This window comes from Numida meleagris, chromosome 19 (genome assembly GCF_002078875.1).
Source record: "Numida meleagris isolate 19003 breed g44 Domestic line chromosome 19, NumMel1.0, whole genome shotgun sequence".
NCBI lineage: Eukaryota > Metazoa > Chordata > Aves > Galliformes > Numididae > Numida > Numida meleagris.
In genome coordinates, this window is record NC_034427.1 from 13,577,449 (window position 1) to 13,605,180 (window position 27,732).

At 37.9% G+C, this 27,732-nt stretch overlaps 1 protein-coding gene across 11 annotated transcripts in view; it reads left to right on the forward strand.

The window, feature by feature from the left end:
* The window catches only part of RIPOR3 (RIPOR family member 3), a 59,294-nt gene that overhangs the window by 10,678 nt on the left and 20,884 nt on the right, over nucleotides 1–27,732 (forward strand). For 4 of the 11 annotated variants that reach the window (XM_021416670.1, XM_021416676.1, XM_021416677.1 and 1 more), the window contains 6 exons: nucleotides 18,507–18,635; nucleotides 22,716–22,862; nucleotides 25,579–25,657; nucleotides 26,360–26,383; nucleotides 26,515–26,568; nucleotides 27,254–27,403. In XM_021416670.1, the coding sequence (XP_021272345.1) occupies nucleotides 18,535–18,635; nucleotides 22,716–22,862; nucleotides 25,579–25,657; nucleotides 26,360–26,383; nucleotides 26,515–26,568; nucleotides 27,254–27,403 (555 nt within the window). In that variant the 5' untranslated portion in view covers nucleotides 18,507–18,534. Of the gene's footprint in view, nucleotides 1–8,690; nucleotides 8,852–11,218; nucleotides 11,238–11,621; nucleotides 11,768–18,506; nucleotides 18,636–21,530; nucleotides 21,621–21,649; nucleotides 21,770–21,828; nucleotides 21,847–22,715; nucleotides 22,863–25,578; nucleotides 25,658–26,359; nucleotides 26,384–26,514; nucleotides 26,569–27,253; nucleotides 27,404–27,732 lie in introns of those variants that run through there. The other 7 variants (XM_021416671.1, XM_021416675.1, XM_021416674.1 and 4 more) reach the window with 7 other exon arrangements.

The following is a 27,732-nucleotide window of genomic DNA, read 5'->3' on the forward strand; positions in this document are numbered from 1 at the left end:
TTGGTTTAGTTCTGATCATAAGATCACACCTGTATTGGTACAAGAGGGACATACGGGTTTGTTTCTGACTTAGCAATTTTTGTCCACTTTTTCCAAGTTTTCAATTTCTGTTATCAGCTTGTGCTCCCTAAGAGCATATTGTTTTAAACCAGTATATCTTCACATACCTGGTGCCTGAAACCATAATTTCTATTCAGTTGAAAGTTTTAGGGGAAAAAAAACCAACCCACACCTTGGTTTTTAGCCAGTCAGGGCGTTTAATCATTACAAATCTAGAGGGTCGGAACACCGATTTGTGACTAGCAAAGAAAATACTCTAAGTATGGTTAATGTACCAATCTGTTTGTAAATGATTGAGGTTTGAACTTTGCTGTTTCAAGTTAAATAATAAAATCTATTTCACAGGGAACTTAAAATGCAGTTATTACAAAGGTAACTATGTCAGTAATATTTTCTTATTCATCAGATATGTTCTTTCCATGAATTCATCCCTGATTGGCTTGATGGAGTACCAAAAAGCTATTTTCAGTATTTTTTTTTAACTGCTGCTATTCCAGGCTGAGGATGCAATAGCCCTTGGAAATGGCATTGGTCCTTACATCATGAATTGAGATCCACTGTAGAGTTTATATCTTAAGGTGTCAGTCTCAAGGTATTGACATGCCCCTAATAACTTGCTTTGGATTATAGTCATATAGATTATTAGTAGTTAAAAAAATGTTCACTTGTTTACTTACAGCTCCAGTTCAAATTGCTAAGTTTTTATTGCTGTTTTTTTTGTTTGTTTTTTTTCCCCCTCTTTACAAATAAGTTTTTGAGTCTAAAAACTCTGAGAATGCTGGCAGGCTGAAACCGAGATGTCTAAGACGTACACTAAGCATTAAGAGGTTCCTACAATTTCAGGTAAGACCAGTGAGATCTACTGGTCCTCAGCAGCTTAGAGGGCTGAAAATTGCATGCGTCGGTCTGGGAAGCTAACGGTAGGGGCATCCAAATGTAACAGATGCTTCAGACGTTCCGGCCTCATATGCTCCTGATGTACCTCATCTGTAAAGTGGTGATAATACAGTAATGTTTTCATAGTACTGGGGAAATGATAATAAATCAATATCAACCTTTCTCAGTTATGTAAGAGAGATGCTTACCATAGAGAATGAACCCTATTCCTCTTAGCCACCTACTTTCCTTGCGATTTTTCCTATTTTGCATGGTAGGAACAATGATAACAAAGCACTCATCATTTTGTTTTAAAAAAGTGGTTCATAAAGTGTGTGCTCACCGCAATTTTTTTCTCTAACCATTGCAGGAGCACTTTAAAACTTGCAGATCTAAGCTATGTGTGAGTATTTATAGTTAATATTATGTGTGCCTATGAAGGCAGAAAGGGTTATATGATTACATGTGTCTTCACATCTCTCTTTGCTTCACATTCTTGCAGACCAGAACAATAAAATAACTTGCTTCTTTCAGGACAGTTAATGTTCTGGCCCAGAATTACAGTGCCAGATGTGTTGCCACAGAAACGATTTAAAGGGAGAAGGAATTGCAAGCAACTTGTCTTTCTAGTGGAAAATGTAAAATTCATGTTTTAGAGCTGGTAATTGGTTTCCATGTACGTTATGTGTGCACGCATGAGAGAAAAAGGGAGAATTTTACTGTTTTGCTTTGTGCAGCTTTTAGTGTTTTAATATTTTCTACACAGAGTTGAAAATTTAAAAGTATTCTATCATGGGAATGAGTTACATAACTCAGAGACTTTTTTTTTTTTTAAAAACCCTGATAAATTTTTAGAAACTTTTCCCCCAAAAAGTATGCTGTGTGTTTGCTGATCTACTGAACCTCACTTCCAGCATGCTTTGGAAAAGATTTGCAGTAACAGTTGCTTCTGTTAAAGTAAGGAAACACATTCAGCTATATAAAATCATCCCAGATTTTGATACTGAGAATTAATAGCTCATTCTTACTTACTGTAGTTGACATGCTGAAGAAAAGAGGGAATGCACATAGGAAATATTTTGATTTAATCTTGCCTAGGAAGCAGCCGAAGCCCTTGATTTTAGGTAGAATTCCTTTTTATCTGAATACTTGCCACAGGGTACTCTATTCAACGTATAGTTTTCTTAGCTATTGTGAAAACATTCATCTAGACAAAATGCAGCATAAATTGCCTTAATGTCCTCTTCACTTTGACCACAGAAGGGCATCTTTTTTCCTGCAGTTTTGTACACTGTTTGGGGGTAGAATAACAAGGAAAACATCCAGGAAGGCCAGAGCTGTAGCAGAGCGGTTTGGTGTCAGAAGCTCTCCATATGTGGGTACACTTTGTATTCACAAAAAAGAGTTATTTTTTTTTCCTTGAACTTTGGCTGATTTTTGACCAAATTAATTTAAATTAACAAAAATGATGATATAGTTGTATCTATACTAGGACTTCGATGTTATCTTAAACTAGTCGTAAAATACAGCATCTGTAACTAACATTGGCGGACACTTGTCTAAACTTGACTGAAAAATCAGGGAAATTGTTCAAAAGACCAAGACCCTCAGCTAAAGTCATTTGTGCATTTGAAAGGCGTTTCTCCGTGCAAATTTTGAAATAGGGCTGGCTGGGGAGCTGAAGAAAGTGTAACTGCATTTCTGTTAGCAAAAGTCAGGGTGAAGTTCGTGTTGCTTTGAAGTGAAGGAAAACTGTTACTATGTGCATCTTTGTGCACATTGCTACCCTGTGATTCTGGAGAATGATAAGCAGAGAGGAGCCCTCTTTTGTTATTTATTTACTCATATGTTACTTTCTCTCTGTGAAATTTAATTTTTTAAAATCTTATTTTACATTGTAATGTTGCTTTTTGTATAACCGTAGTTTTAAATGTCCCCCAGTTTGGAAATATATAACTTATTTTGTTTGCTCCTCATTCCTTATACAAATCTAGGATCTTTACTTTGTTGAAAATTCTGCTTGTAAGCAGAAGTATTGGAATGTATCAATGTATGCAGGAGATATGAACAGTTATGTATGCTCATAAAAAAGTTCTGCCTTATTTTAAGCGTCCTGGAAGAGAGATCTTATGAAACCTAATCGGTTTTGGAACTGAACTGCTTACCATGTCACACATTGGAGTTTTGGCAGGTTCGCAGGCATGTGCATCACCAAACAAGATCTGCCACAAAGATAAGAAATTCGCTTCTCTCCTGCATTCCTTATTCAGGCAGAACTCCAATTTTGGGTGTGGAAGGAATGCAGAACTGAGCCTAGAGCTTGTGTCTGCACAGGTTAGAAGTGAACTTTCAGTGTAAAATCTGGATCTGAATCTGCATCTTTATTTTGCTGGAAGAATACAGACATTTGAATCCAAGTTTCTGATTTGGGTGTTCTTTGGGGCTGAATCAGTCCTTGTGTTTCCAAGCTGATCCAGACTTCTCCATAATTAGTTTACATCCCTTCTGTTTCATTCCATGAGGAGATAGCTAAGTTGGTCTTTAGGTAGCAGAGATTTCCCAGACAGATATTGTAAACTTGAAATATAGGTACTTAGAGTTTTCTTAAAAATGTCTTTTGGGCCTGAAATGCCTTGTGCTTGGTTTCAATCCAGTATTGAATAAAACTGGAAAGTCTGAATAATGTCAGTTCAGCTGCATTTGAGTTATTCAAGTGCATTTTAAAAATATGTACTTTCCACTTACATTTTTTCCATAATTCTTTGCACTTACATAACCTCTGTTTAAATTGCCACATTTGCAAAGAGGAAAAAAAGTCATCCTCCAGTGCTAGAACTCAACAGATGACCAAATAGGGAGGAAACTAAGAGACCCCAGTGTACTTCAGAGTCACAGTGTTTACTGTGTTAGAGATAGCCTGAATAGGTTTACATTTTCTATTACTGCAGGCAAAATACGATGGAAATAACATTCAGTTTTTCTGTGCACTGAATTTCCACTGAATTTCTGCAGTGTTAACATTCCATAACTGAAATTTTGCAAGAAGAGTTTAGTACGTTTCTCCATATCATGAGGAAGGATTTCGCTTGATGAGATCTGTGAAGTGGTAGGCCATAGTTTTCACAAAGATTTAATGCAGAGTTATTCCAAATGCATGTGTAGCTGATTGAGCAATCACATTTTTTAAATCTGCGCGAAAATGTGGCTAATACTTGTTTTATACAGAAAATGTACAGGCTTTTCCTCAGTTGTGAATATTCACAGCTACTTAGCTTTATTATCTGTTGTTTTTTTCCTTTTTGCAATAGAAGATTAAAAAAAAGCAGTTGATGTGGATGGATTATGTTTAATTCTGTCAGTAACGTAACAGCTCTAACATCACTACATGTTTTCTGTGTAGACATATCCCAACTGAGCCTTACTGTGTGCCTTATTTCATGCTCTTAGTACATCAGTATATGCACACACTTTTATGAAAACCTGTCATTATGTTTTTGTTATCCAGTGTCTGAAATGTGAGCCCACAGAGCGATCTTGAAGGTACTGATGCCTTTCACGAAAGTCCTGTGTGTAATGCTGCTTTGATCCACAACTCCCACTGAAGGAAACAACAGAGCTATCCCTTGTGAAACTCTGTTGGGAGTCATTGGATCTTATTCCTAATTCCACTGGGGCTGAGTTGTCCCTCCCTTTTTTTCTGAAGTGTTCACATTCCAATGTGTTGTGCTACCAACATCATTTGTTAACAAATGGTGAATTTAGATAACCTTAGAAAATCAATGCAAACAAATATCAGAAGTGCAGAACAAATAAGTAGTGCTGCAAAGTGTCTTAAAATTGTTTGAGCATGAGTTCTTCAAGAACAGTGACACAAGTCTAAGGCACACATGCTCTGAAAGAGGTTTGGAAAAGAGCATGTACTGCATTTTCTGGAAAGATCTCTGGCCCAAACATACTTTCTGTATCTACCCAGACTAGCTTCTATCTCCAGATCTGTAGTAATACGTGGTGAATCTTTTTCCACAGTGCTTGTGAATTTGCCTCCATTTCTAGATTAATATGAAGCAATGAGCAAGTATAGTATAACCTAGAATTGTCAGATTATCTTTAGAGTACAGAAAGCCTGTAGCTTATTGTAAAACATCTCTCTTGAGTAAACCAAATCATATGGAGCAAAATGATCTTTTTTCTATTACACTGAATGTATTGTGTCATTGCTGCTGTGAGTGTGTCTGGATTTAATTCTGGATCTGGATTTGTGTGTTGCTGGGGTTGCTTTTCAGCATGTGCATTTTGTATCTGAACGACCATTCATGAATTTTGAAGAGTGCTCAAGTGATTTTCTGCCATGGTCTGTCTTTGTTTTAGATCTCTTTGCAGCTCTGTGAACTGTAACTGAATGCAAGCCTACCATCATTTTCCTACATGTCACATTCTGAAGGTGGCTGTTGTTTGACCTCATTCTTCTAGGACAGTAGGAGCTGATGAATTAAGGGTCAATATGTACAGTTAACTGATTTGACACCTTCCATCTTTTTCTCATTGGTCGTGTGTGAAACAGCTCTTCATGCTCTTGAGTGGTTGTGCCTGCTAGCATTACAGTTCATTCCATCGCCGTTGAAAAGGAACTAGGAGAATTTGCTTACAGGGAGAGCTGTTCCGTGAGGTGGTGCAATCCTATTCTGCAAGGGTGCTCTCAAATATAATTGGTGTATAGGTAAGTATCGAAGTCTGGGTAACATAAACTAAGTAAATTTGCTTCACAAAAATAATTATTGCTCTGTGAGGTATGAAGAATTTACACAGTTTTTTTCAAACTGAGAATTGTAGATGTTCTACACTTCCTTTGTAGCCATCAAAAGGTCTGTTCTGCACTTAAATGTAATACTACTATATCTTTGTCTCAGATGAGTATTTTTAATGGCATAGCCATATGACATTAAAAGCTTTTGCAGCTATATTGATATGAGTGTTGTATGCCAATATGATTTCTTCTTTTTCCTGATGATTTATAGCAACACATCTGTACTAACAAAGTCCATTTAGCATCTTAAGTAACACAAGTAATAAACCCTTTCTGTACAGCTGTAAAGTTCCTATCTATGTTGCAGATTCCTGTTCTCATAGCTGAGTTGGGTTCAGGTTGTGTAAAATGATGTCTTTGACCAGCATGGCTGAATTAGCGGAAGATACATGTATGGAAGCAGTTACAATGCACAGTAAACTTAGATAGTATAAGTATAAAGGATGCTGATAGAAAGTACAGCCTTTCTGGATTGCTTCATTCCTTCCAAGAACATCTTAGTAATAAATAATACCAATATTCTGATAGCAGTGAGGTGCTGATAGTGTAGCTAGAGACTGAAAGCGTTCACATTGGATTATTTATTTACGTTATCTACAGTCTACTTCTATCTTTCAAAACTATTCTAGATTTATTACGCACCCAAAGTTTTCTGGTGAAGCTCTACAGAAGATTTGTATTATGAAGGTTCTGGCATAGCTATGAGGACTAAGAAGAATGCTAAAATATAAAATTAAAAAAGATTTAGCTCTGCTAGCAAAATGCTCACACAGAAAACTTCTTTTGCGAGAATTACCTGCATCTTTTGGGATAGAAGTAGAAATAAATTGGCAGAAGTACTCATTTATCTCTTCTGTGGGAATTTTGTTGTACTTCAGCATAGATGCAGAGTAAATTAGTCCAAGGTCTAAGGAAAACTCCTTGGGATCCTGAAAAATATGAAACACTGAACAGATGTGACTGTTAGTTACAGTAAAAGCTTTGAGTCCTCAGGGAGCAAAGACTAGAGTTCATGGTCTGTGAAGAAGTTTGAGACAGAGATCCGATTGATTTTTTTGTGCACAAACCAATCTCTTTTTCATGAGTGACTCTTGCCATGTTTGTTGATGGTACTCACAACATTTCAAGGGACCTTAAATTTAGATTAGCCTAAGTGTGGTTAGATCTCAACTGATTCTGCTACTGAGCAACTTCTGCTTAGCACTTCAAGTTATGCCTGTCTTTTTCCGGTGAGTAGCTCACTTGTGCTTATGCTAGGTGACTGAGAAGAGCCTGTCACTCCCAGGAATTTATTATCTCTGGCAAGAGTCTTGTTAATGTCAGTTACTGATAAGTGAGAGGGCAAACGTGTGGCTGATAAGGTACTGCACTTCCAGTGCTTTACCACTAGTCTGTTTTCATGCCACAGCACACAGTGGACCTCCAAAGAAAAATTATTGTACTGTATATTAGTTCTTAAAATCATTTTTACTCTGTGATTTTGTTTACCATTTATCTACCTTTTGCTCTTTTCTGAATTAGATTCTTTTGTTGTTGTTGTTGTTTGCAAATTTCACTCGGATGAGAGATATCATTTTCTTGTCTTGCTGGGAATACTTTCAATTTAAGAAATATGTGGCAAGTGTATTAACTTCTAGTGAGTATCAAAAGAAAGATTTCACGTACCAAAACAAATGCTCTTTATTTGCTGACTGTGAAATATTTGAATTTAATAGCAGTAACAAAATTGCAGAGCTGAAGAAAGCAAGTTTATGGAGGCCAAGGCAGACGTGAACTCTGTAATCAGTTCTTCTGGAGGAAGGCATCACCACACTCCTTTAGAGATCTCTTGTCAGAACTGTTTATGTGAGCTCTCCCTACCCAACTTTCAGGATAATAAATGTTTTAGAATAAGCACTTGAAACAGTAGTCTTTGCTAAGCTGACATTTTTGGACTGGAATAGGTTTAAGGAGCATTATACAGAGTAATGATCAATGTAGATTATCTTGCTCTTTCACAGACAAGCTATGTCTAGAAGTCAGTCTGCAAGTTTAACTCTTTTGAGTAATGATTTTGAAAAGTGTATTGTTGTAATTATGTTTTGGCCTGAAATAATCCAAAAGTATAGTCCAGGCAGAATCAGACTGACAAAAAGATCTAGTCTAAAAGTAAATGTAACATGTAATATTGCAATACGTAATATGTAATATGGTTTAGGCTGTGTTTTGCTTAACTATTCATTTTACCATACATCCTAATATACATTACTCTGTTGGCTGTTTCCAAAGCAATCTACTTTAGTGTGTTTAATATTTAAGAAATAATTATCTCAATTTTGTTTTGTTTGGATAGTTTGCAATTAAACATTCTTTCAAGTGGGCTTTATTTAGCTAATTCCATCACAAAAATAGGATCTAGGATAATGAAGAGAAGTTCAAGCTAGCCAATGTTTATTTTTACTATTAATAATTTATATTATGATAGTCCCTAGGGGAAGAAGGGCCCCACTAAACCCAGTTTGCTCTGTGTGTAATGACCGTGTCTCACATAGCCTTATACAGCAGATGATTCTTTCTTGCTGCTGTGTATCTGATTTATGCTGCAAGGGAGCACATTGATGAAGAACATATGAAGACAAATCAAGAATAATTTTTTTTAAAGTTTATGCTAGGAATCAGAGGGGAAACCTGTTGCATCTTTTTATACAAAATCAGCACTGACACATTTTTCCAGGATGGGACCAAACCATGATCACAGTGGTTTCTATGTTCTCTCTGAACATGTCTTTGGGAGCAAGTTTGGGCAAGGAAGCAATGGTGCTAAAAATGTTCCTGAACTAGCAGCATAAGACTGTATTTTAAGGCCACACTGGTTGGCAAAGTTAGTTTAAAAATTATTCACTTTCATCAAATTTTCATCAGAAGCTAAGGTTTTCACAGCATCTGATCTGATCTCCTTTCTATTTTACAGAAGCCTTGAAAAATGTGATTTAGAGACTTCTTACTCTTGCTAAATGCAAAGATACAGAGGACCAGATCCTGAACTTCTATAAATAGATTGATTTCAATAGAGTTACAGCAGTTGATACCAAATGAAGATCTGGCCTGCGCTTTATGGGATACTCTTCTTTTGTGAGTTGGTGGGTAGAACTGGTGCTGGGATCAGCAAGGCTGCAGAGTGGGAGAGCCTTAATGTCAGCACAGCTGTGCAAATTTAAATCGTCGGTGGATTTACCACCCTTCTGCCCTCCCCTTGTGTGGAGGCACCAGTCTTTTCTGCACTGTTTCAAAAATTTCATACTCAAAATCTAGACCAAAATGTTCCTGTCCTATCTGTTCCGTATTCCTGCCTTCATTAGTTCAGTTTAAAGGAGTAAAACATCTGTTTCCAAGTACAGCTGTGTGGTATGTACGCTTTTTTTTCTCTCCACACAAAATCTCTGAATCTGGCCATTTAAGACAGATTTTATAGGAGCTGGAGTTGGGCTGTGCGAAGTTCAGCTCATTAAGAACAAACTCAAACCAAATAAAAGCAGAGAATAACAGCATAAAAAAAAATGCGGGCCATGAATGTCAGAGCATACGTATTAGGAACTGGTAGGAAATGAAGGGGAAAGTACAGATATATACGCATAAACTAAAAGGTTGTTTATTTTTTCCACAAGGAAATTTACATGGCTATGGAGTGTCTACAGAAAGGGAACATTGGCACAGAACACAGTGTTGGTATGCTATGACACCTTCCCTAATTTGTTAGAAAATAGGAGTACAAGCCTGTGTTAGAAGATGCTGAGGAAATTCATCCTAGATAAAATGTTCAAATATGCTGAATTATTTCGGAAGATTCAGCTATTAGCCAATGAGAAACATTCTAAATTGACATAATGTTGATGTTCCTTTCTAAAAATTACCCCCTTTTCAATTATCTTAAATGTTGATGTTCCTTTCTAAAAATTACCCCCTTTTCAATTATCTTAATATAGGTTCCAAGATTCACTAATCAGTACTGGAAATACTGATGTTGAAGGAAGTAAGTCTATGCCTACTCAGCATTAAAGAAACTACATTTCTTTAAAATACAACTCTTATCTATTTCCCTGTTACGTGACATTTTGTATACTTCTTCTTTTTCCAGTATTCTTTGAGATTCTGGTCCTAATTAAACAACTTCATTATTTCTGTGGTACAAGATTGTCTTGATAACATCTGCGGGAATAAAACATTGTTGCTTTAGAAACTTGACTTAATGGCTTAGTTCATAGAATCATAGAATCATCAAGATTGGAAAAGACCTCTAAGATCATCCAGTCCAACTGCCCACCTGTCACCAATATTTCCCACTAAACCATGTCCCTCAGTACAACATCTAAACGTTTCTTGAACACCTCCAGTGATGGTGATTCCAGCACCTCCCTGGGCAGCCTGTTCCAGCACCTGACCACTCTCTTGGAGAAGAAGTATTTCCTAACATCCAACCTGAATCTCCTCTGGTGCAACTTGAGGCCATTCCCTCTAATTAAGGGACAGTTTTCATGATCAGATGGCAAAATGACCGGAGGTTTGTCCTATTTCAGAAGCATGTCCTGGGATACATACCAGTATGATGCGATTCATAGCCTTCAGTTTCTGAAGGTATCAAAAGACATCCCACATACTGTTGAACATCACATTGCGCTATTGGTGGAAGATTGTCATCTGTTTGGTTAATACACTCTTCTCGGTGTAATAGTCAAAACACATATATCTACACTTCATAAACCTGCAAAACATAGATATCTATACTTCATAGTGGATTCTATTGAAGCTTAGATCTGGGGCTTTCCGCAACCCTAAGGCTGAGATAAGGGACATCTCTTATTTCATAATTGACCTGCCAATTGGCTTTTAGAAGGCTTCTCCATTAGCTGGTGAATGGAGACATGATCACATACAGTAAGTCTGTCTGTGCATATGTTAAGGCATAGATTGGGAAAAGCAGGGAGAATGAGAAATATATTACTGAAGAATTTTCCTTGGGGGTCTTAATTAAGAAGGAGGGACTTCTCAAGGATAGAATGTAGGATTCACTGTCTTGCTGCTGGGCAAATTTTTCTTTGTCAGAAATGGAAGAGCCTGTTCATCGCTTTTAAATTGCTCTCTCCCAAAGCCATCTGCTTCTTCTCTTGTTAGGAATTTGTTTTCAAGTATTCATTAGAATGTAGCTCACTGCAGAGTCAAATTCTGCCAAAGCTGAAAAAGCTGCAAGTCAGACTAGCGTGTGGAGCCAGCCACATTCCTCAATCTCTGATTCAGGCTTGCAAGTTTGTCATCAGGTTTGAAATTGAAACCAGAGAAGCTAGGAGCAAGCCCTGTGCTCATAAATCAGCTGATAATGGGTGGATTGTTCTGTGCCTTTCCCTGAAGAGGAAAGCAAAACTTAGTGCAAAAGTACTCACAGCAACCAGAAGAGCTGTGATGTCTGCAAAACGTGGAGAAACTGCATGTGGCTGCATGAACGTGCCACATACTGGCAAAGGAGGTAAATGGGGATTTTGGTTATGTGCAGTCTCTGATCCTTCTCTTACAATGACATCACAGAAAAGTTACAGTGGGATTTACAGCCAGCTTTGATTTTGGGTAACAAGTTTCCATGAAAGAAGTAGGTGCAATATGTCAGTGTGCGATCCGTGACTGGGTCTCTATTGTGCCTCATTTGTTTGATATCTGCTGCCACTAGAGGGAGGTACAAAACTGACCACAAAATTGTGCCTTGAAAAATAGTTTCCAGGTCATTAACTAAATGTGGGCCAGCTTTTGCTGCCCAGATTCTAGTGGAAATCTGGAATAAGTGACTGATTGATTTCCTCTGGTTGTGCACCAGTGTCTCTGAGATTAGAACTTGGATCTGTATGCTTAGATGAAAAGTAATTAGAAATACAGTAACATATTGAATTGCAGGCTTGAAAAACAGGTCATCTTGGACCTGAAAGTTGAGTCCTGTGTTCAAAGAGCTACACTAGAAATGTTCCGTCAGGGACACTACTTCCAGCACAGGAGAAGCTGTCTGAGGTAACTGCTTTTGATATTTAAATTTATTGCTGCATGGCAGACTTCATTTCCAGAAGCTGGCATAAAACTGTAGAAGGGCCTAATGACTAAAGCAGTAACTTGGATCAAAGCTGTTTATCTGATTTTGTCTTTACGGCTTGAATATAGCTAGGAGGAAAGTATGTCAGAAATGTAGTATTTAAATATATATTTGAGAATTGAATCTGCCCAGAAAAAAAAATAAAATTTTCAGAAGTATCTAAATGAGTAATACTTTGAGGCCCCATCTTTCTAAATAATGTGAGTTACAAATATAATACTTACTAAAAATCAGTGTAACTAGATCTTAGGATCCTAAATTATTATTGAGAATAGGGTTATATTTCCAAATCATTTGAGATGTTGAAAATAGAATCAGACAGGTGTCAGTTTGGTGCAAAGAAAAGGGCCTGTCTAACAATCTGAGTTAGACATGTTTAGGCCAAAAAAATGGGGAACGCATGTGCCGGTTTGTAGAGAAGCAAAATCTTCCGTTTGCTGCAAAACTGCTTTGTATTTGCTCATATTGCTCAGTCTTAAAAGTGCAGAAGTGTCTGGTGAATATGGTAGAAGAATGATTGCTCATGGATCTATACAGCTATGTCCACTGGACTTCACAGCACCGCGATGGTTTCCTGCTTGGATTGCATTTTTCAGCAAAGAACTCTGAGCAAGGTCAGCTGTCTACTGTGTTTTCTTCCCATTATAGGAACCAGAGTGGAGAAAGAGAGGAACAGGAAAATTGCAAAGGAGAGGCAAAATTTACCTCTTAGTGGTTCAGAAATGGACAGTACAAGTGCCAAGGGAAAAATATTCAAAAGCTCATTGCAGGCAGCTACTTGTCTCTGTTACCATTATCTGTTCTACCACATAAATCTGGTAAAATATCAATCTTACATTTTCCATTATTTGTGATTGTCCTGTCTATATGGTGGCCTAGTTACAGGTTGTATGTGTTGGTGCCAGATGCCAGTTTTAGATGAATGATATCCAGAAATCAAAATTCCTATGTTACAATGGGTTACATAAAACCTATTCAGATTGTACTGCAAATTTCCATGGAAAGGATGTATCTAAAGAAAGGATCCCTAATTATGTTTAAAGCTGCATTAAAATAGCTGTATTGAGATGTAGCATCTAGAGCACTTTTGTCTCCCTAATTCAAGTGTCTGTTAATCTCTAGAAAAATAACCAGAGACATTTTTCTTAGTTCTGCCAAAAACAGTATAAATAGAATGATTGTGTGATAACTGAACAAAAATGCTTAAAAGCTAAGGAGTTTTAATCATAAATTTGGAATGTTTTTCTAGCAAATAGACGTTGCTACCGAGGTCAGTGGTTTTTCTAAAGAATGCTTGAGAGCAAAGATTAAATATAGTGTTTATTTTCCCACTGAATTCAACACTGTGCTGTACACAGGATGGTCACTTCAGTCTTTGTTCTGTCAGCCTTCATTACATATACCTTTAGAGTAATTAGGGCTGAGTTGTGATGCTGTCACATCTCAGGAGTTTCATTAACTTTAAAGGTCTGTTGTTTGGATCTCCAGTGCTGCAAAGTGCTGAGATCTAGAAATTTCTAGCCTGTTCCAAAGAATGTTGAAATCACAGGAAGAAGCGCCGGTGATTCAGGCCGAACAGCCCTAAGACTTTGTTCAAAAAGTTTGACAGCGTTGTATGTTTCCAAAGTACTTAAATGTTCATCTTGTTTTAGTTATATACAGCGAAAACTGAGTTTCAGGAGAAATGTTAAAGAGCCAATAATGGCAAATTTGGATGGTTATCATGGTTGAAGAATTGAATTTTCTAAAACCATGCACTAAAAAGACGTTGTAGTTAGCAACCCTCCAGTATAGGGATCTTCCCAAGAAGACAGTTATATTGTGACCGTGCAAAATTAAATTAACTCAGTTAACAAGAAGATAGAATGGCTCTGTCATCCTCCCAAGTACAGCTTATGTAACTTTTCAAACAAAATTATGTATAAAAATAATAGCAATAATAAAGGAAAAAGCGTAAAGTGGTATAAGGTAAATCGTCATAATCATGTCATGTATCCAAAGTCACAAATGGGATCTAAAAGTCACTTTACATTGATCATTAGTGTTGAATAGTCTTTTGTTCTTTGTTATTTTCTATAGTAACTAATAATTTACTTGACCCCTACGTGGCTTTTAGTCTGTGAGTAACAGGCAGCTGCTGCTTGGTGAAGCCAATGAGCAGTGGGTACTGACATCCTAAGGAGATACGGAGCTACTTGTTGCCCAGGCTATCAATGTGATGCATGTTTCCACAATTAGCTGAAGGAAACAGAAGTCTGGTACAGTTTTTCACAGATGCACAACTAGAAGCAAGTGTGTGTCTCTTAGCTAAAAGGTCATTCTCAAATGGAATGAATCCAGTGTTAAGTACAAATACTTTACTCTAGCAGTAGTTTACCAAGTTTAAGAGAACCTCTTGGAGATACTGAAAGAAAATCGCAGCTACTAATTTAAAGTGCAAAACACAATCAGAAGTGTTTTGCAAGAAGCCAGTGAGTCATGTTTTCCACATAAAATTGTTGAAGCCATTGTGCCCAGAAACAATTAAGTATGTGACTAGGGTAGGAAAAGTTTAGCCACAAACAAAAGCAGACACCAAATTTTGTTTTGTAGAAGATGAAGGTCCTTTGGCTTGAGTAATCCCTTAGTGCTGAGGAGAACATGCAGATTGAGAGTTTGTAGGTCTGTTTAGGATTCAGAAACATTCTAAGACTTTTTGAAGATGCTGCATTTTATTCCAGTTGTTCAGTGTTTCTATTGCCTCTAGCAGTAGACTCCTTCATTTTGGCCTGATATTCTCGTGCTCCACATATACCAGCCTCATGCCACTGTATGCACATTCTGTGCTTTTCGGGAAGATGAAGAGTGAGGAAGTACCTCTGCTCTCCAGGGTATAATCCTGGTATTTAAGAGTTTTGAAGACATTGGCCTACGGAGCAGAGATTACACCTTTGAAGACAGACTGGAACTCAGCTTTGTGGAAGCAGAGTGTGGGGGGGTGTCCTTATCTGATTTATTCTTACGCTAAGGGGATAGTTGAATTTGAGATGTGTCCAGATGCTGTTTCTCAGGGCAGTTGTAACATAGCTCAGCACTTTTATACAGATACTCTGGCTAGCAAACCCAAGTTTAAACAACTGCATTTGTAAATCTCTCTTACTTTTAAAATGTTGCCATGACATCCTTCTTATGGCCTTCTAGTCAGATTCTATGTGTGAAATGAGCTGTTAGTTTCCTAGGTTACTACCAAAATTGTATATGCAGGTGAGTACCATGAGGTATTTGACTTTATCAACATTATTTCAAAGGAGGAGAGAGAATCCCTTTAACGGTGCTTTCCTAACGTAATTCAGATTCTCTCATTCTTAAAGGAAGGAACTGTGAAAATGTGCTTGTGAATTGCAATTGAATGTAGCTGTACATGGCAGCTGAGCATGACACAGTTTGTGGCCTTGAGCACCGAACTTTGTGCTGTTAAAAACACAACCTACGGGTATTTGTAAGTGCTTATGGCTATGCATAAGTGAGATCCAATTCATCTTTCCTGTCTTTTACTGATGTGTGTGTCAGAAATTGTATTTGGTTTATAAAAACACGTGGAAAATCTAAGGAGTTTAAACAATTTATTTCTTTCACCAACTGAGGTTTGAGGGTCTGTGCATTTCAAACTCAGCTCTTCATATCTAGAATTCGGTACCACACATTTTTACTTCAGGAGTATTTTTTTACTTCATTTTCCATCTCCCCTTCCCTGTTAAGGGTCTCTCTGTTTTAGTTTGTTTGATATATATTTATTTGAAAAGCTTCCAGTCTCATTTGATAAAGGCTTTAGGAGTCCTGTAAAATCACACACGCTTTTCCTGCATTTTCTCCTTCCCTTTTACTCCTGAAATAAACTTCCCAGGTCTGGGAGCTGAGGGATTGATCCTGGGAATCTGGCTCAGCCTTCGAGAGGGACGTGGTCAGTAACTGTGAGGCCATTCCTTTCATTTCTTTCTTTAACAGCTTATTGTGCAATGACATTTTTCAGTAAGTTGCAAATTTTTTTTTGAGTGTAATGATCCCGTTGTTTACTGTTTACAGACATAAACATCTGAAAACTAGAGGAAAGAATGGAAAATATTTTGAAACTTGAACTCTGATGTGATGCAAGTATGATGTCTGATTAGGGGTGTTAAGGAGGCATTGTTTCAAAGCAAGGGGCCTGAAGAGGATGATAAAAAGGTGATGAATGTGCGCCTGTATTTGTGTATGTAATGGATTTCTGTTGATGCTACTGAAGCTATGGAGTTCTGCAGGCTTCAATGCACTGACATACAAAACCACTAGCTATACCCAACATTTTCCTTCTATTTAACAAACTAGGTAGCTTGCAAATAACATAGCTGTTTGCCTCAAATTTATCATTTTCACATCTTGTTCTAAAATGTTTTGTGTGGGTTTTTTTTTCCATACATATATTCATAAGCTTGGCAGACCTTGTAGGACAGGCAATGAAATGGGAGTCTTTGACCTCAGCTCACAGCCCTGAGTGGCTTCTAAAGAACTAATCAATTCTCACTACTAACAGAAACCCATGACAACTTTAATTACTAGTTTGGTGGATAATGATACCTGTAGCACTTACAGTAATTCTCTGTATACCTGTCGACTAGCCCAGATTCAGCAAAGCACTGAAATCTCATCCCTCTTGGATAGTCTAGTTCAACCTTTCGGTTCTTTATATGCAGTCTGGAAGAGCCTTGAGTTAGATTGCTCTCCAAGTTAGTGGTAGAGCCAGGAAAAGTCTTATCTTGATACTTTGTGGCTTCTAGTCTGAATAACTGTACTCATGCTGCTGGGATAATGTAGGGACGCAGGGGTTTAGCGCAGATGTTCTTTTCCAGTATCTATGTTGGTAGACTGGGTGATCTCACTAATCTTTCAAGCACATTCATAATATAGGAAAAACTTTTGCAAGGAGCATCTGCATTTAAAGCTCTTTGTAGGAGTTTGTTCTTCTCTATGCAAATATATATCTGTTTTTCTTTTAATCAGTTAAGAATTCTCAGTAATTTCAAATCAACTTTTGTGTGAGACAGAAGTAAGAACAAAGAGGGGAAATTAGGATTTGGCCCGCATTTTGGCCTCATTAAAACCAAAGCTGCTAGTTGTGGTGTTTACATTACACCAGCTTGAGGGGAGAAGGAAGGGAATTCTTCTGTATATTAACTGTCTGGGTGATTTTCTGCAGCTGCTTGGAGGAATATGTCTGTTACTTACATTGTAACTTGGATTATATAGACATATGGCAAAGAGCACAGTTCTCCAGAAAGCAGGAGTTTGACTAATGGAAAACAGAAAACAGCAATCTGAAGCGAATCTTGCTGGAGGAGGAGCACGAAACAGAAATTTACTGTTGAAACCAGACTTCTGCCTTGGGCTTAAGTACCACACTCAGCCAATACTGCCAGACTTAATTGTGGCTCTGCACAGATGTAAGGAACTGCTTTTTGGACCTAACTAAGCCTAGAGCTTAAGTATTTTTCTGGCATTCAAACTGATTTGGAAATATATGGGTAGGCATGAATTCCTTGAACAGTGGCACAGTTACAGGGCTTTTTTAAAGTCAGAAATGCAAACAGCCTCTGAGCTGAGGTTGCTCTGGCTTTTACGTAGTTAATTTGTAAAACTAGTCAGCAATTGCAGAGGGCAAGAGATTTTGTTTGAGACTATTCAGTACCATGTTAGTTGTATTGTGGATTCAACAAGACCAAATGCTGGGTCCTGCACTTTGGCCACAACAACCCCGGGGAACGCTACAGGCTTGGGGCAGAGTGGCTGGAAGACTGTGTAGAGGAAACGGACCTGGGGGTGTTGGTCGATGCTCAGCTGAGCATGAGCCAGCAGTGTGCCCAGGTGGCCAAGAAGGCCAATGGCATCCTGGCTTGGATCAGAAATAGTGTTGCCAACAGAAGCAGAGAGGTGATTGTCCACTGTACTCAGCCCTGATGAGGCCGTACGTCGAGTACTGTGTCCAGTTTTGGGCCCCTCATTGCAAGAAAGACATTGAGGCCCTGGAGCGTGTTCAGAGAAGGGCAGCAAAGCTGGTGCGGGGTCTGGAGCACAGGGCTTATGAGGAGTGGCTGAGGGAGCTGGGGTTGTTCAGTCTGGAGAAGAGGAGGCTCAGGGGAGACATTATTACTCACTACAACTATGTGAAGGGAGGTTGTGGTGAGGTGAGGGTCAGCCCCTTCTCCTGCATAACTAGCAATAGGACAAGAGGGAATGGCCTCAAGTTGTGCCAGGGGAGATTCAAGTTGGATATTAGGAAAAAATTCTTCTCTGAAAGAGTGGTCAGGAGCTGGAATGGGCTACCTAGGGAGTTAGTTGAGTCACTGTACCTGGAGGTGTTCAAGAAACATTTGGATGCTGTACTAAGGAACGTGGTTTAGTGAGGAAATATTGGTGGCAGGTGGGCAGTTGGACTAATGATCTTTGAGGTCTTTTTCAACCGTGGTGATTCTATGATTGTATGCAAGGCAACAGAGGAAATGTGTATAGCAGACAAGTGTTTTTTTCTCTTTAATCTACTGCCTTTTTTCTGACTTTCCACTTTCTTGCAGCTCAGCACTTGCAGCAGCACAGGTCTAAGCCTGAATTGCCAAGCTTTTGACTCATTTATTTTTCTGTTTATTTCAGGATCCAGCAGACTTACTGATTGGCAATCATGTCGGTCAAACTCACATTCGTCTCTTCTGGTGATGGAGGTGGTATCAGCAGGAGTTGTTCCTTCACTGGATTCAGCACTGTGCAAAGCAGAAAATTAGCGTAAGTAAAACAAACAAAAAAGCACCTGATGCTCTGGACGATAGACATTAGGTACTAGGAATGTATTTTTCAACCCAAAACATCTATATATAGTAGTTGTTCCTCAGTTTTTCCCTTAAAACTATTGACTCTTGTCATGATCAGTGGTAACAGTTACACTTCACGTTATATTATCTTTCTGCTATACACACTGTACTTCAGAGATGGCTGGATTTCTGATCTGTGAGAGAGGTTATGTATCAAACAATAGATAGCATCCATTTCTTTTAAAAAAATGTCAGTCTGGAAGGTGCTACCTAAACTCTGTTGTAATTACTGACCTCCACTTCACTGGTGTGTTTCTGTGAGCTCAAAAGCGGATGTAACTGCAGAGATGACCTCACTTGCAAGTCCTGAAGTAGGTCTGATACTAAAACTAAGATGATACAGATAAATAATATCAAAAAAACAGTTTTATAGTCTTTATAAATTAGTGCTTGGGATCTCAGCATGCTCAAGAATTATTGTTAGTGCTCTAGTAGGATGCATTTTTCCTTCGAGCCTGTTCTAATGACCCTCGTAGTAAAGGGTGTGTTCTGACTAATACCAGCATTCAGATAGAATGGAAAGCATTCAGAATTGGTTGCTATCCAGTCTTTCGATTTTCAGTCTAACACAGTAATTGCTAAACCATCTAGCACTGTTTTTCCCTTTTTGCTTATCATATTTATGTATTTGCTTATCATTGTTATGTAGCATTGCTTTATGCAGATGACTGTGCAGCTTTTCCACTACAAGTGTTCTTCTTGTTGTTCTGCATTTAGTGATTGCTGTATAGCCTGTGGAGTGCTTTTGGAAGATGTGATGTACAAATGCAAGATAGTATTGTCTCTGGCTACCAGTGCACGCTAGAGTAATAACAAAGTAAATTATTTCTAGCTATGGTATAGAGTTATTGGAAAATATGCCTCTAAAAGTGTTGTACTCAAAAAAAATCCAAGCGTGTATCACTAAAATTCTAGACTTGTTTAATAAAATATATTTTCAAAGAACCAAAGGACTGCATTAACTTTTAGGTAAACATATCATAGTAAAGTGCAAGGTATGAGCAGAAATGAAATTCCAGCATGACTGTGATATGATCAAGAAGTCTTTATACTGGAGTAAATCAATTTGTTGTGGAAGCTAGAAAATAGTACTACACCCAGTGAGGATTAGGCATCTAAAATTACACCAATGATCTTGAAGAAAACACTGGCAATAAATTACATAAACAGACATGAGTTCAAGTACATTGTGGGAGTTCTAGCAGGGAAAGGATCTACCAAGAAAGGGGCTGAACAGCTGTTTCTCCAATAAAGAAAGGCTAAGAATGCTCAAAACAGAAAAATTTCTTTATCCCTTAAGATTAATCTGTTACTTCTAGCTGCAGTGGTTTTCTAGCCAAATGCCTATGCATTTTTCTGTGCATTTTTTATTATGTTCCTTTTTGTTATTTAAGTGTTTAGTCAGACAGTTTTGTTCAGGAATCATGACATTAAGAGAGATCTTTGTACTAGCTATTCAATCATAACCTGGCTAATACCCAGGAGTCTTCTCCAGCGTAGTGAGTAAGTTTTTAAATCACCCTCTACTAACTTAATTCTCTCTCAGGCAGTGTTGCAGAACACAGCAGGAGGTTGCAGGGGCCCTATGCAAGGTTTATTCAAAGGATGGCACACAAATTAGGTCCACATGTATTCTTAAGCAGATGCTAAGCGTACTTTTGTATTTGTTTAGCAACTTTCTGAGGCTCTCAGTCAGACACACTATTTCATTTTTCTTCGCAATGGTCTCTACAGGAAGTATTATTACTGTTATCTATAACATAGGAAATCTGATACTTACATTACTAAGTTCACAAGGGAAAGCTGTGACATAGCAGCCACCTTTAAATACTGTCCTTAAAATCTCAAGCTAGCTATTCAACATTTCTATTCAGTGTATGAAAATGGGATTCTAAACATCAGTGCGCTGGGTACCTATTGGCTTTGCCACTCAATAGAAGATACCGGGGAAAAGGGTGAGTTTTAAATCACAGTCCATCCCTATTTATTGCTTACATGCAGTACTTGAAACTGAAGGGAGATGGTTTTCTAAATTTAGGCTTCACAGCCCGAAACTCTGAAGGTAAACACCAAAGCCTTTCATCCCCCCAAAACAAACAAAAAACAAGAGTAATTCGGGCTTTTAATTTCAAAAGATAGAATTATGTTCTGTATGGTATCTTGCTATTTAGAATACTTGCCTAAAATATGAAAATGGATACTATTTTCTTCTTTGCATGAAGGAATTTTAATTGGTGGTCATTCCAGGAGACAATTTTAACTGCTGTTATTTGCTGGACTGTTACTTCCAGTGTTATTCCTGTTGAAAGCCTCTCACTTTGCATGAAATACTCAAAGAGTTGTTATTTTAAAGGGAAAAAGACCCACAAAATGCTATTGTGAATTTTTAATTTACCGTTTGTGTTCCTTGGGATAGGTAACCTGAGCTCCAAATGATTTCATCAATGCTTTACGTTAAGCCATCATTAAAAAAAATCACCTAAGGTAATCATTGGGGTGAAGAAATTAAATAGCTAGTGATGTTTGGCAGCAGATTAGATGTTAAAAGAAAAGAAGCGCAAACTTAGCACCAGGATAATTAAAGTCGTTACTGGAATGTTTCTAGAATAGGACTGGGGACAGCTCTCAGGTTTGCTGCGCCTATAATTTAATCACCCAGCTCAATAATCTTATTAGGCATTGAGTCACGTGCCTATGCCTTCAGGCAACCAGTGGATAATTATTAAGTCTATTTGAGTTCACCATTTCCCCAGGTGAGCTGAATTTAGGATGGGGATAATAGAGAAGGTGGAAAGCTTCTCTGAGTGCAACCAGTTGGCTCAGCTTCATGGAATAGGAACCTTCTTTAAGATAATGTTATTTTAGAGGCTTGACTTACAGGGAGTATTAACAAAACTAGGTAAAAATAATTGAGGCTTAAAAGAGTATATAGATAGAGTGAAGCCAGGCAGTAACTTGACAATCTGAAAGACCTATCACAAAGAATTTATTTTCTGCTTCAAATATGGCAGATATATAACTAATGGCTAGAGTATTATAATTCCTCAGGTTAGTGAAAGTGGTCCTATGTGTGGGACTTCTGTTAGAGACAGTATTTAAATTTGCTTTTGCAGTTGCTTTTAAAAGTAAGTGAGGTGTTAGATATTGGAAAAAACACTTTGATAATTTTATCTTGTATGTAACCTGGGCTTGGTAGTAGGCTTTCCTAAAACATGCTGGGGCTCTAAATGATCATTTAAGTGGCTGATGGAGGCTGGCAAAGAAATAGCTGTATATAAAGGCTTTTTTATGTTAGCTTTATCAGTCTGAAAGGTAACAGCTTATCTAGCCTCTTGGTAATGTTTTAAGGCTAATCATATGTGTTTGTCACACTCTGTGTACTTGTGCTCAAGTAAGTGCTTAGAAATGTAAATTGTTGAATATTTCTCTAGAGTTCGCTGGTAGATGGAGAGCGGAAGTCTCTTCAAATCTGCTTCTGGTTTGTAGTTGTTAGTAAAAGCTTGTTGCCTTATGTCACTGGATTGCAGATGAGAGTCAGAACGGGAGTGATCCTGTCCTGCAGCATGACTTACATGACTGTCTCTGTAGTTAGCTCAATAGCTAGTGTGAATGTGTGCATAGAATCAGAGACTTAGCATGTGCCAAGAAAGTCCATTAAGATAAATGCTAACAATATGTTTGTTTACCACTTTTTTTTGCCTGAAGGCACTTCCTGAAGTCTGCTTCTAGCTTGTAGAAAGAGCCATCTCTTATTTTTCTTAGAGTCACAAAAGAACTTACGTCTTTTCTCCATTAGCTATTTGGGGCTGTGCCTTAATTTTCTAATATTATCTGTGAAAGTGTTCTCACTGTATCAAGAGCTTTACTCTTTTCAGTAAATCTATGTGGGATGGAGCATATGACTTGTAGCCTGGAAGCACTGTAGGTTAGGTATCTCTTTTCTGTCAGGTGATGCATTTTTAATCTTTTCCTTATTTCCTTTCTCTTACTACAGAAAGTCTCTCAGCAGAAGCTCAGTGAGATCAAGAATGTCATTGAAATCCCCCAAGGCTTATTCTTCACTGCAGAAAGCGGCAGTCATCTGGGATCCAAAACCACTGCAGGTGAAGAAAACTTTTGAAGCTTTGAAGAAAGGACTCAAGTAAGGACTCTTTTTAAATACTGTAATTTACCATACCTAGTCATGCTGCTTAACTCTGTATAACAGTTTCATTTGCACTTAGCCAGTCTGCTCACAAAATGTTCTGGGTCCTTTGATGTTTTTGTTTGTTCCTAGTTTGTTATGCTTCTTTAAAAAATCAGTGACCAGTAAAACTCTGTTGGGAAATTGCCTGTTATTTGTGGAGCAACTGAGATCTCTCAAGAAAGGGAGGCCTTCAGAGGATACAGAGTAGGAAGCAGAAAGTCTGAGGATAACGGAGATAATTGAAGAAGGATAGGACAGCCAGATCTTGGGGGTGCTTTGAAGAAAGCTTCTAGAGGAGGAGCTATTCATGAACTGTTTCTGTTCTCTCTATACTAATTACATAACATGCCATGTATGATAGAATTATTGTATGGGAAAGCTCTAAGCAGATCCACCTGAAAAACTTAGTTGACTTGAGGTGATGAAACAAATCTGTAGTATGACCCCATCTTCCAATGGCAAGATTAAACTCCTTCAATTTTATTGCATTAAAGCTAGTACTGTTTCAGAGTTTATATTGTTCGACTGCACGGACAATACTGCATTACTATGAACTTGACTAAAAAGAATGGAAGGTCAGATTTGTCTGTTTTCTCTACCTGGCATGTGTGGGTGTATGCAACAGACATAACAGAAATCAAGGAGAGGGCTGGCAGTGTGAATTTGGGGTATCCTGGCTTTGGGGAAGCTGTCAATTACATCACTGAAATGCTGATATTACTCAGTGCTTAAATGGCAAATAAAATATGAGTGAGCTTGCATTCTTGGTATTACAGACTGAAAATTAAGAAGTGGTGGTAAAATGCCATTTGTCTCTATCTTTGATTCCACCAGTGACTAAAACTTATTAAACTTAACTGAGTCCTCAAACCCTACTATATGAAAAATATACATCTTTAATCATTAGAGTTGATGTCAGTGAACCTGGTCTAATATTGTAGGAACTTCATTTACACTCTGAGGCTGCTATTAGAAGATAGAATACCATCCCTTCGATTTGCAGAACTTGTAACTTTTTCCTGCTGGCATCCCATGAAGTTTGTTCCTGTATTTTTCTGTTTTCCTCAGAATTCATCTACTGTGTTAATTCTGATCATAGTTTTTTTTAGGAAACGAGCATGAAAAGCACTGTAATAACTTATTATGCACTCACAAGTGTCACTTTTTTTTTTTCCAGTAAAGAACTATGAAGTCCTGGTCCTAAAATAAATAAAAGCATTAGTCAAATCTAAATTCTAATAAGACATTAAAACAAATAATGAAATTAAATGTTTTTGCAGAGTTTAGAATTTATCAGAGCTTATGGAGGAGAAACTATAAAGTGGATCAGAGTTTGTTGCCAGTTCTGCAGGGAGTGCCATGTGATCAGACTCTTGCCAAAACTGAGTAGCTAACTAATTGACTAAAGTAACCTACAGAAAACAACTGTATCAAATGGCAATATGAAGTCCAAATTTTAAGTAGATACAGACTAAGACTGCATGGTGCTGGAGCAACTTGCATTTTTAGTACAGAATTTTTATGCGGCTGTTTCTTTATAGTTGCAGCAAATAACTCTTTTCTATTAACCATCTGGGTACCGTTCCATCAAGCTGGCAACTTTAACATGCTTTAACCTAAAAGTGACAAAGATCTCCTAAAAGGAAAGCAAACTTTCCTGCCAGCAGCCCTGGCTGCTCCTGCAGTGAGCTATTAATGGGCAAGTGTGAAGAGCAGACAGCTGAATGCTCAGCCATTGAGTGTCTTGGGGGACCTGATCTTGTAACAGTAAGAAAATTAAATGCATCAAAGTGAACTTGAAGTGTAGTTGTCTAACGTGAAATTATTTTAACTGCTCAGTGACTGTGTCTTACGTAGTATATACCAAGTGGCTTTAATTCCCTTTTAAATATGAGAGGAAAATCTTACCTGCGTTAAAAGCAAAATTGGAAGGAGATATTCTCAGCAGAAATAGTTAAAGGCCTCATAAGAATTCTTAAGGGCCAACCTTCGCATTCAAGCTGCTGTATAGAAGCCAACTGGCATCAAGTTCTTCACACTTTGAAAAATAGTTCCTGCTCTGGAAAAAGTGACAGTTGCATTAAGGAGTTGTCTAGCATTCTAAAAGGTGGTATTCAGTTCTGCGTGCTAAAATGGTGGATGATATCTGCCCTACCTTACTTACAGAGTATTTCTGTGAGTTTCATTCTGTAGTGTAGGGGTTAATGTTGCAGGTTGTTTTTTTTAAGATGGAGTTGGTTGATGAAGGCTTACTCCTCCGTAACTGCAAGAAAAGACTTACTGAACAAATGAACTGATTTTTCTACCTCATAAAAAATATTCTGAGATTCTTGATGTTCTGCGTATTTGAATGTTAGGTAACAATACTGAACATCTGCTGGTACTCACTGTGGGCTTAGGTTCTTCTTTTACAGGTGCCCCTGTATATCTATCTCCTGATCCTCTAGGAATAACTCAGCATTGAGAACAAATAATTATCAGTGGAAACTGCCTTTCCTCACCTGTTGACCCCTGTCCATCTGTAAGGCTGTTCATACCTCTAGAGATGAAAATAAGAAAAATTTCTAGAGAAGGAATTTGCTTTTTAACATTCTGCTGAAAAAATCTTTGAGAAGGTATCATAATGAATGTACCAGAAGAAAGTAATGCTTCTGGTTTTCTTCCTCTCCAGTGAGTACTTGGAAGCACATCAGGCTGAGTTGGATTACCTTTCTGATCGACACAAAGATACAAAAAGGAACTCCAGATTGGTATGTTACTCTTAATACCTAAATGAATTTTAAAAGGTTGGCACAAAAATAGGTGATATCTCTCACATCAGGAACTCTCAGGGATTTTCTAGTTAAAACACTGAGGTGAGATCCAGCAAATCGTCGCAATCTGGAATTTATGGAGCAAATTATGTTTGGATGTGAACTTGAAATTTCCCTCTTTCAACATCCAGCTTTGTTGTTTAGATCACGCTCCTTTTCTTAATGAGGTTATATCTCCTCGAGACTGAAGTCGAAAGACCAGGCTTTGTTTTTAGTAGTTGTTGAATGTGTCTTAGACGTTTAGATTCTACTGTGTTCACAACTCCCTGAAAGTACCTTTGGCAGCAGTGCTAATGAAAAGGTAACTTGCACATCCAAATTTCTTTCATTTGGGAAATGATAGGCCAAAAAAGGAAGTCCCATGCGCCGTGACCAATGTCCAAGTCATTGTTACATGTAAAGGTGAGAGGGCTGCTGTCTCAATTCAAGCATCTGTGGTGGAGATAAGGAGCAAACCAACCACACACAGAAAACAAGACTACTTCTAAAGTTTTGGGGCTGTCTCCTTGTAGTAAACAATGCATGTTAATTTAGTGCATCTAAATTAAATGCATGATGAGTTCCATCATAAATATAAAAATGTTGTTAATATATACAGATATGTGATCTCCTGCTCAACTTGTGCTGTTTGTCTTTCAGGCCTTCTACTATGACCTTGATAAGGTAAGACTTGTGAGTATTGCAAATACGGAGAAAGTAATGATGCTTACTGTGTTACTTAAAGACTTGCTTAGGAAATACTGAAAAAAAACTAATCAAGTTCTCTCTCTTTACCTACCTACCTACTTCAAAAGCAAATTCGCTCTGTGGAGAGATACATTAGAAAACTGGAGTTCCACATAAGCAAAGTAAGGGAATTTTATCTTGTATGTGTGAGGCTTACACTGCTATATAAGCAAACTCTCTGAATAGAAAGTAGTTTGGCTATAGTTTTTCTGAAGATAAATGATACTGGATGCTTTTTGAAAGCTATGACCACTCTGTTATGGAAGAAGGGGATTTTTATTTATTTTCTTGAATGATTCTATTCAGGCTGAATGTTTGCCTCAGCCCAACCTGAGTTTGCCTGTGAAACCAATTTGCATGCTCTGCCAGTTTTTCCAGAAAGTACTTAAGTTTGCTTTCAGGACGTTTACACGTTATCCCCCTTCTCCTCTGAATTGTGTATGTGTGCTGTCTGTTTCTAAAGGAATTAAATCTCTCCTTAGACATAGCTAAAGCTGTAGGCGTATTAATGTGTTTTAAGAGAATCACCTTCCTGTTTTGTGAGTAATTTTGCCCTTAGCCAAGTGTTATTCTACTTCCTGTCTTCTACTCTAATAATTATAGAGCAAATTATTTCTCAATATCCTCTCCTCTTTGTTTTCAGGAGTAGTTACAAACTGTTACCTTTCTACCAATCTGTAAAATGCATGAGTTGCAGCATGTTGCAGTACTAAGATAATGGGTTATGGTTGGGGGTCTTTTTCCTTTTCTTTTCCCTCCATTAAAGACTGACAATGTTCCTTTTAAAATTATCCATAAATCTTAAAGGTAGAAGAACTCTATGAAGCTTACTGTATCCAGTGCAGACTACGAGATGGGGCCACTAATATGAAACATGCCTTTTCCTTGTCTCCTTCCACCAAAGCCTCCAGGGAGAGCCTAGTGGAGCTCTACAAGAACTTTCAGGAGTGTACAGAGGTAGGGAATACTGCTTATGTGTAGTGAAGACCTGACTGTTGCTTAGCAAAAAAAAAAAAAATGCACCAGGAGTTGCTGATGGCTTTTCTATTAACGGGGGGTTTAAAAACTTAACATGTGACTGAAATACAGTACATAATGCAAATTGAAACTTGTGCGATAAATACCTTTCAGGCAAAGCTCTTGTTTCCTCCCTATTTTTGTTCGCTACTCAATTTGGTTTCATGTTCTCATGAAGACAAATGAAAAATTCGTTGTAATGCTGGTGTCCATTATGACTTCCATTGGATGTAATGTGATGAGTATTGGATTCAAAATGTGTAAGTTAT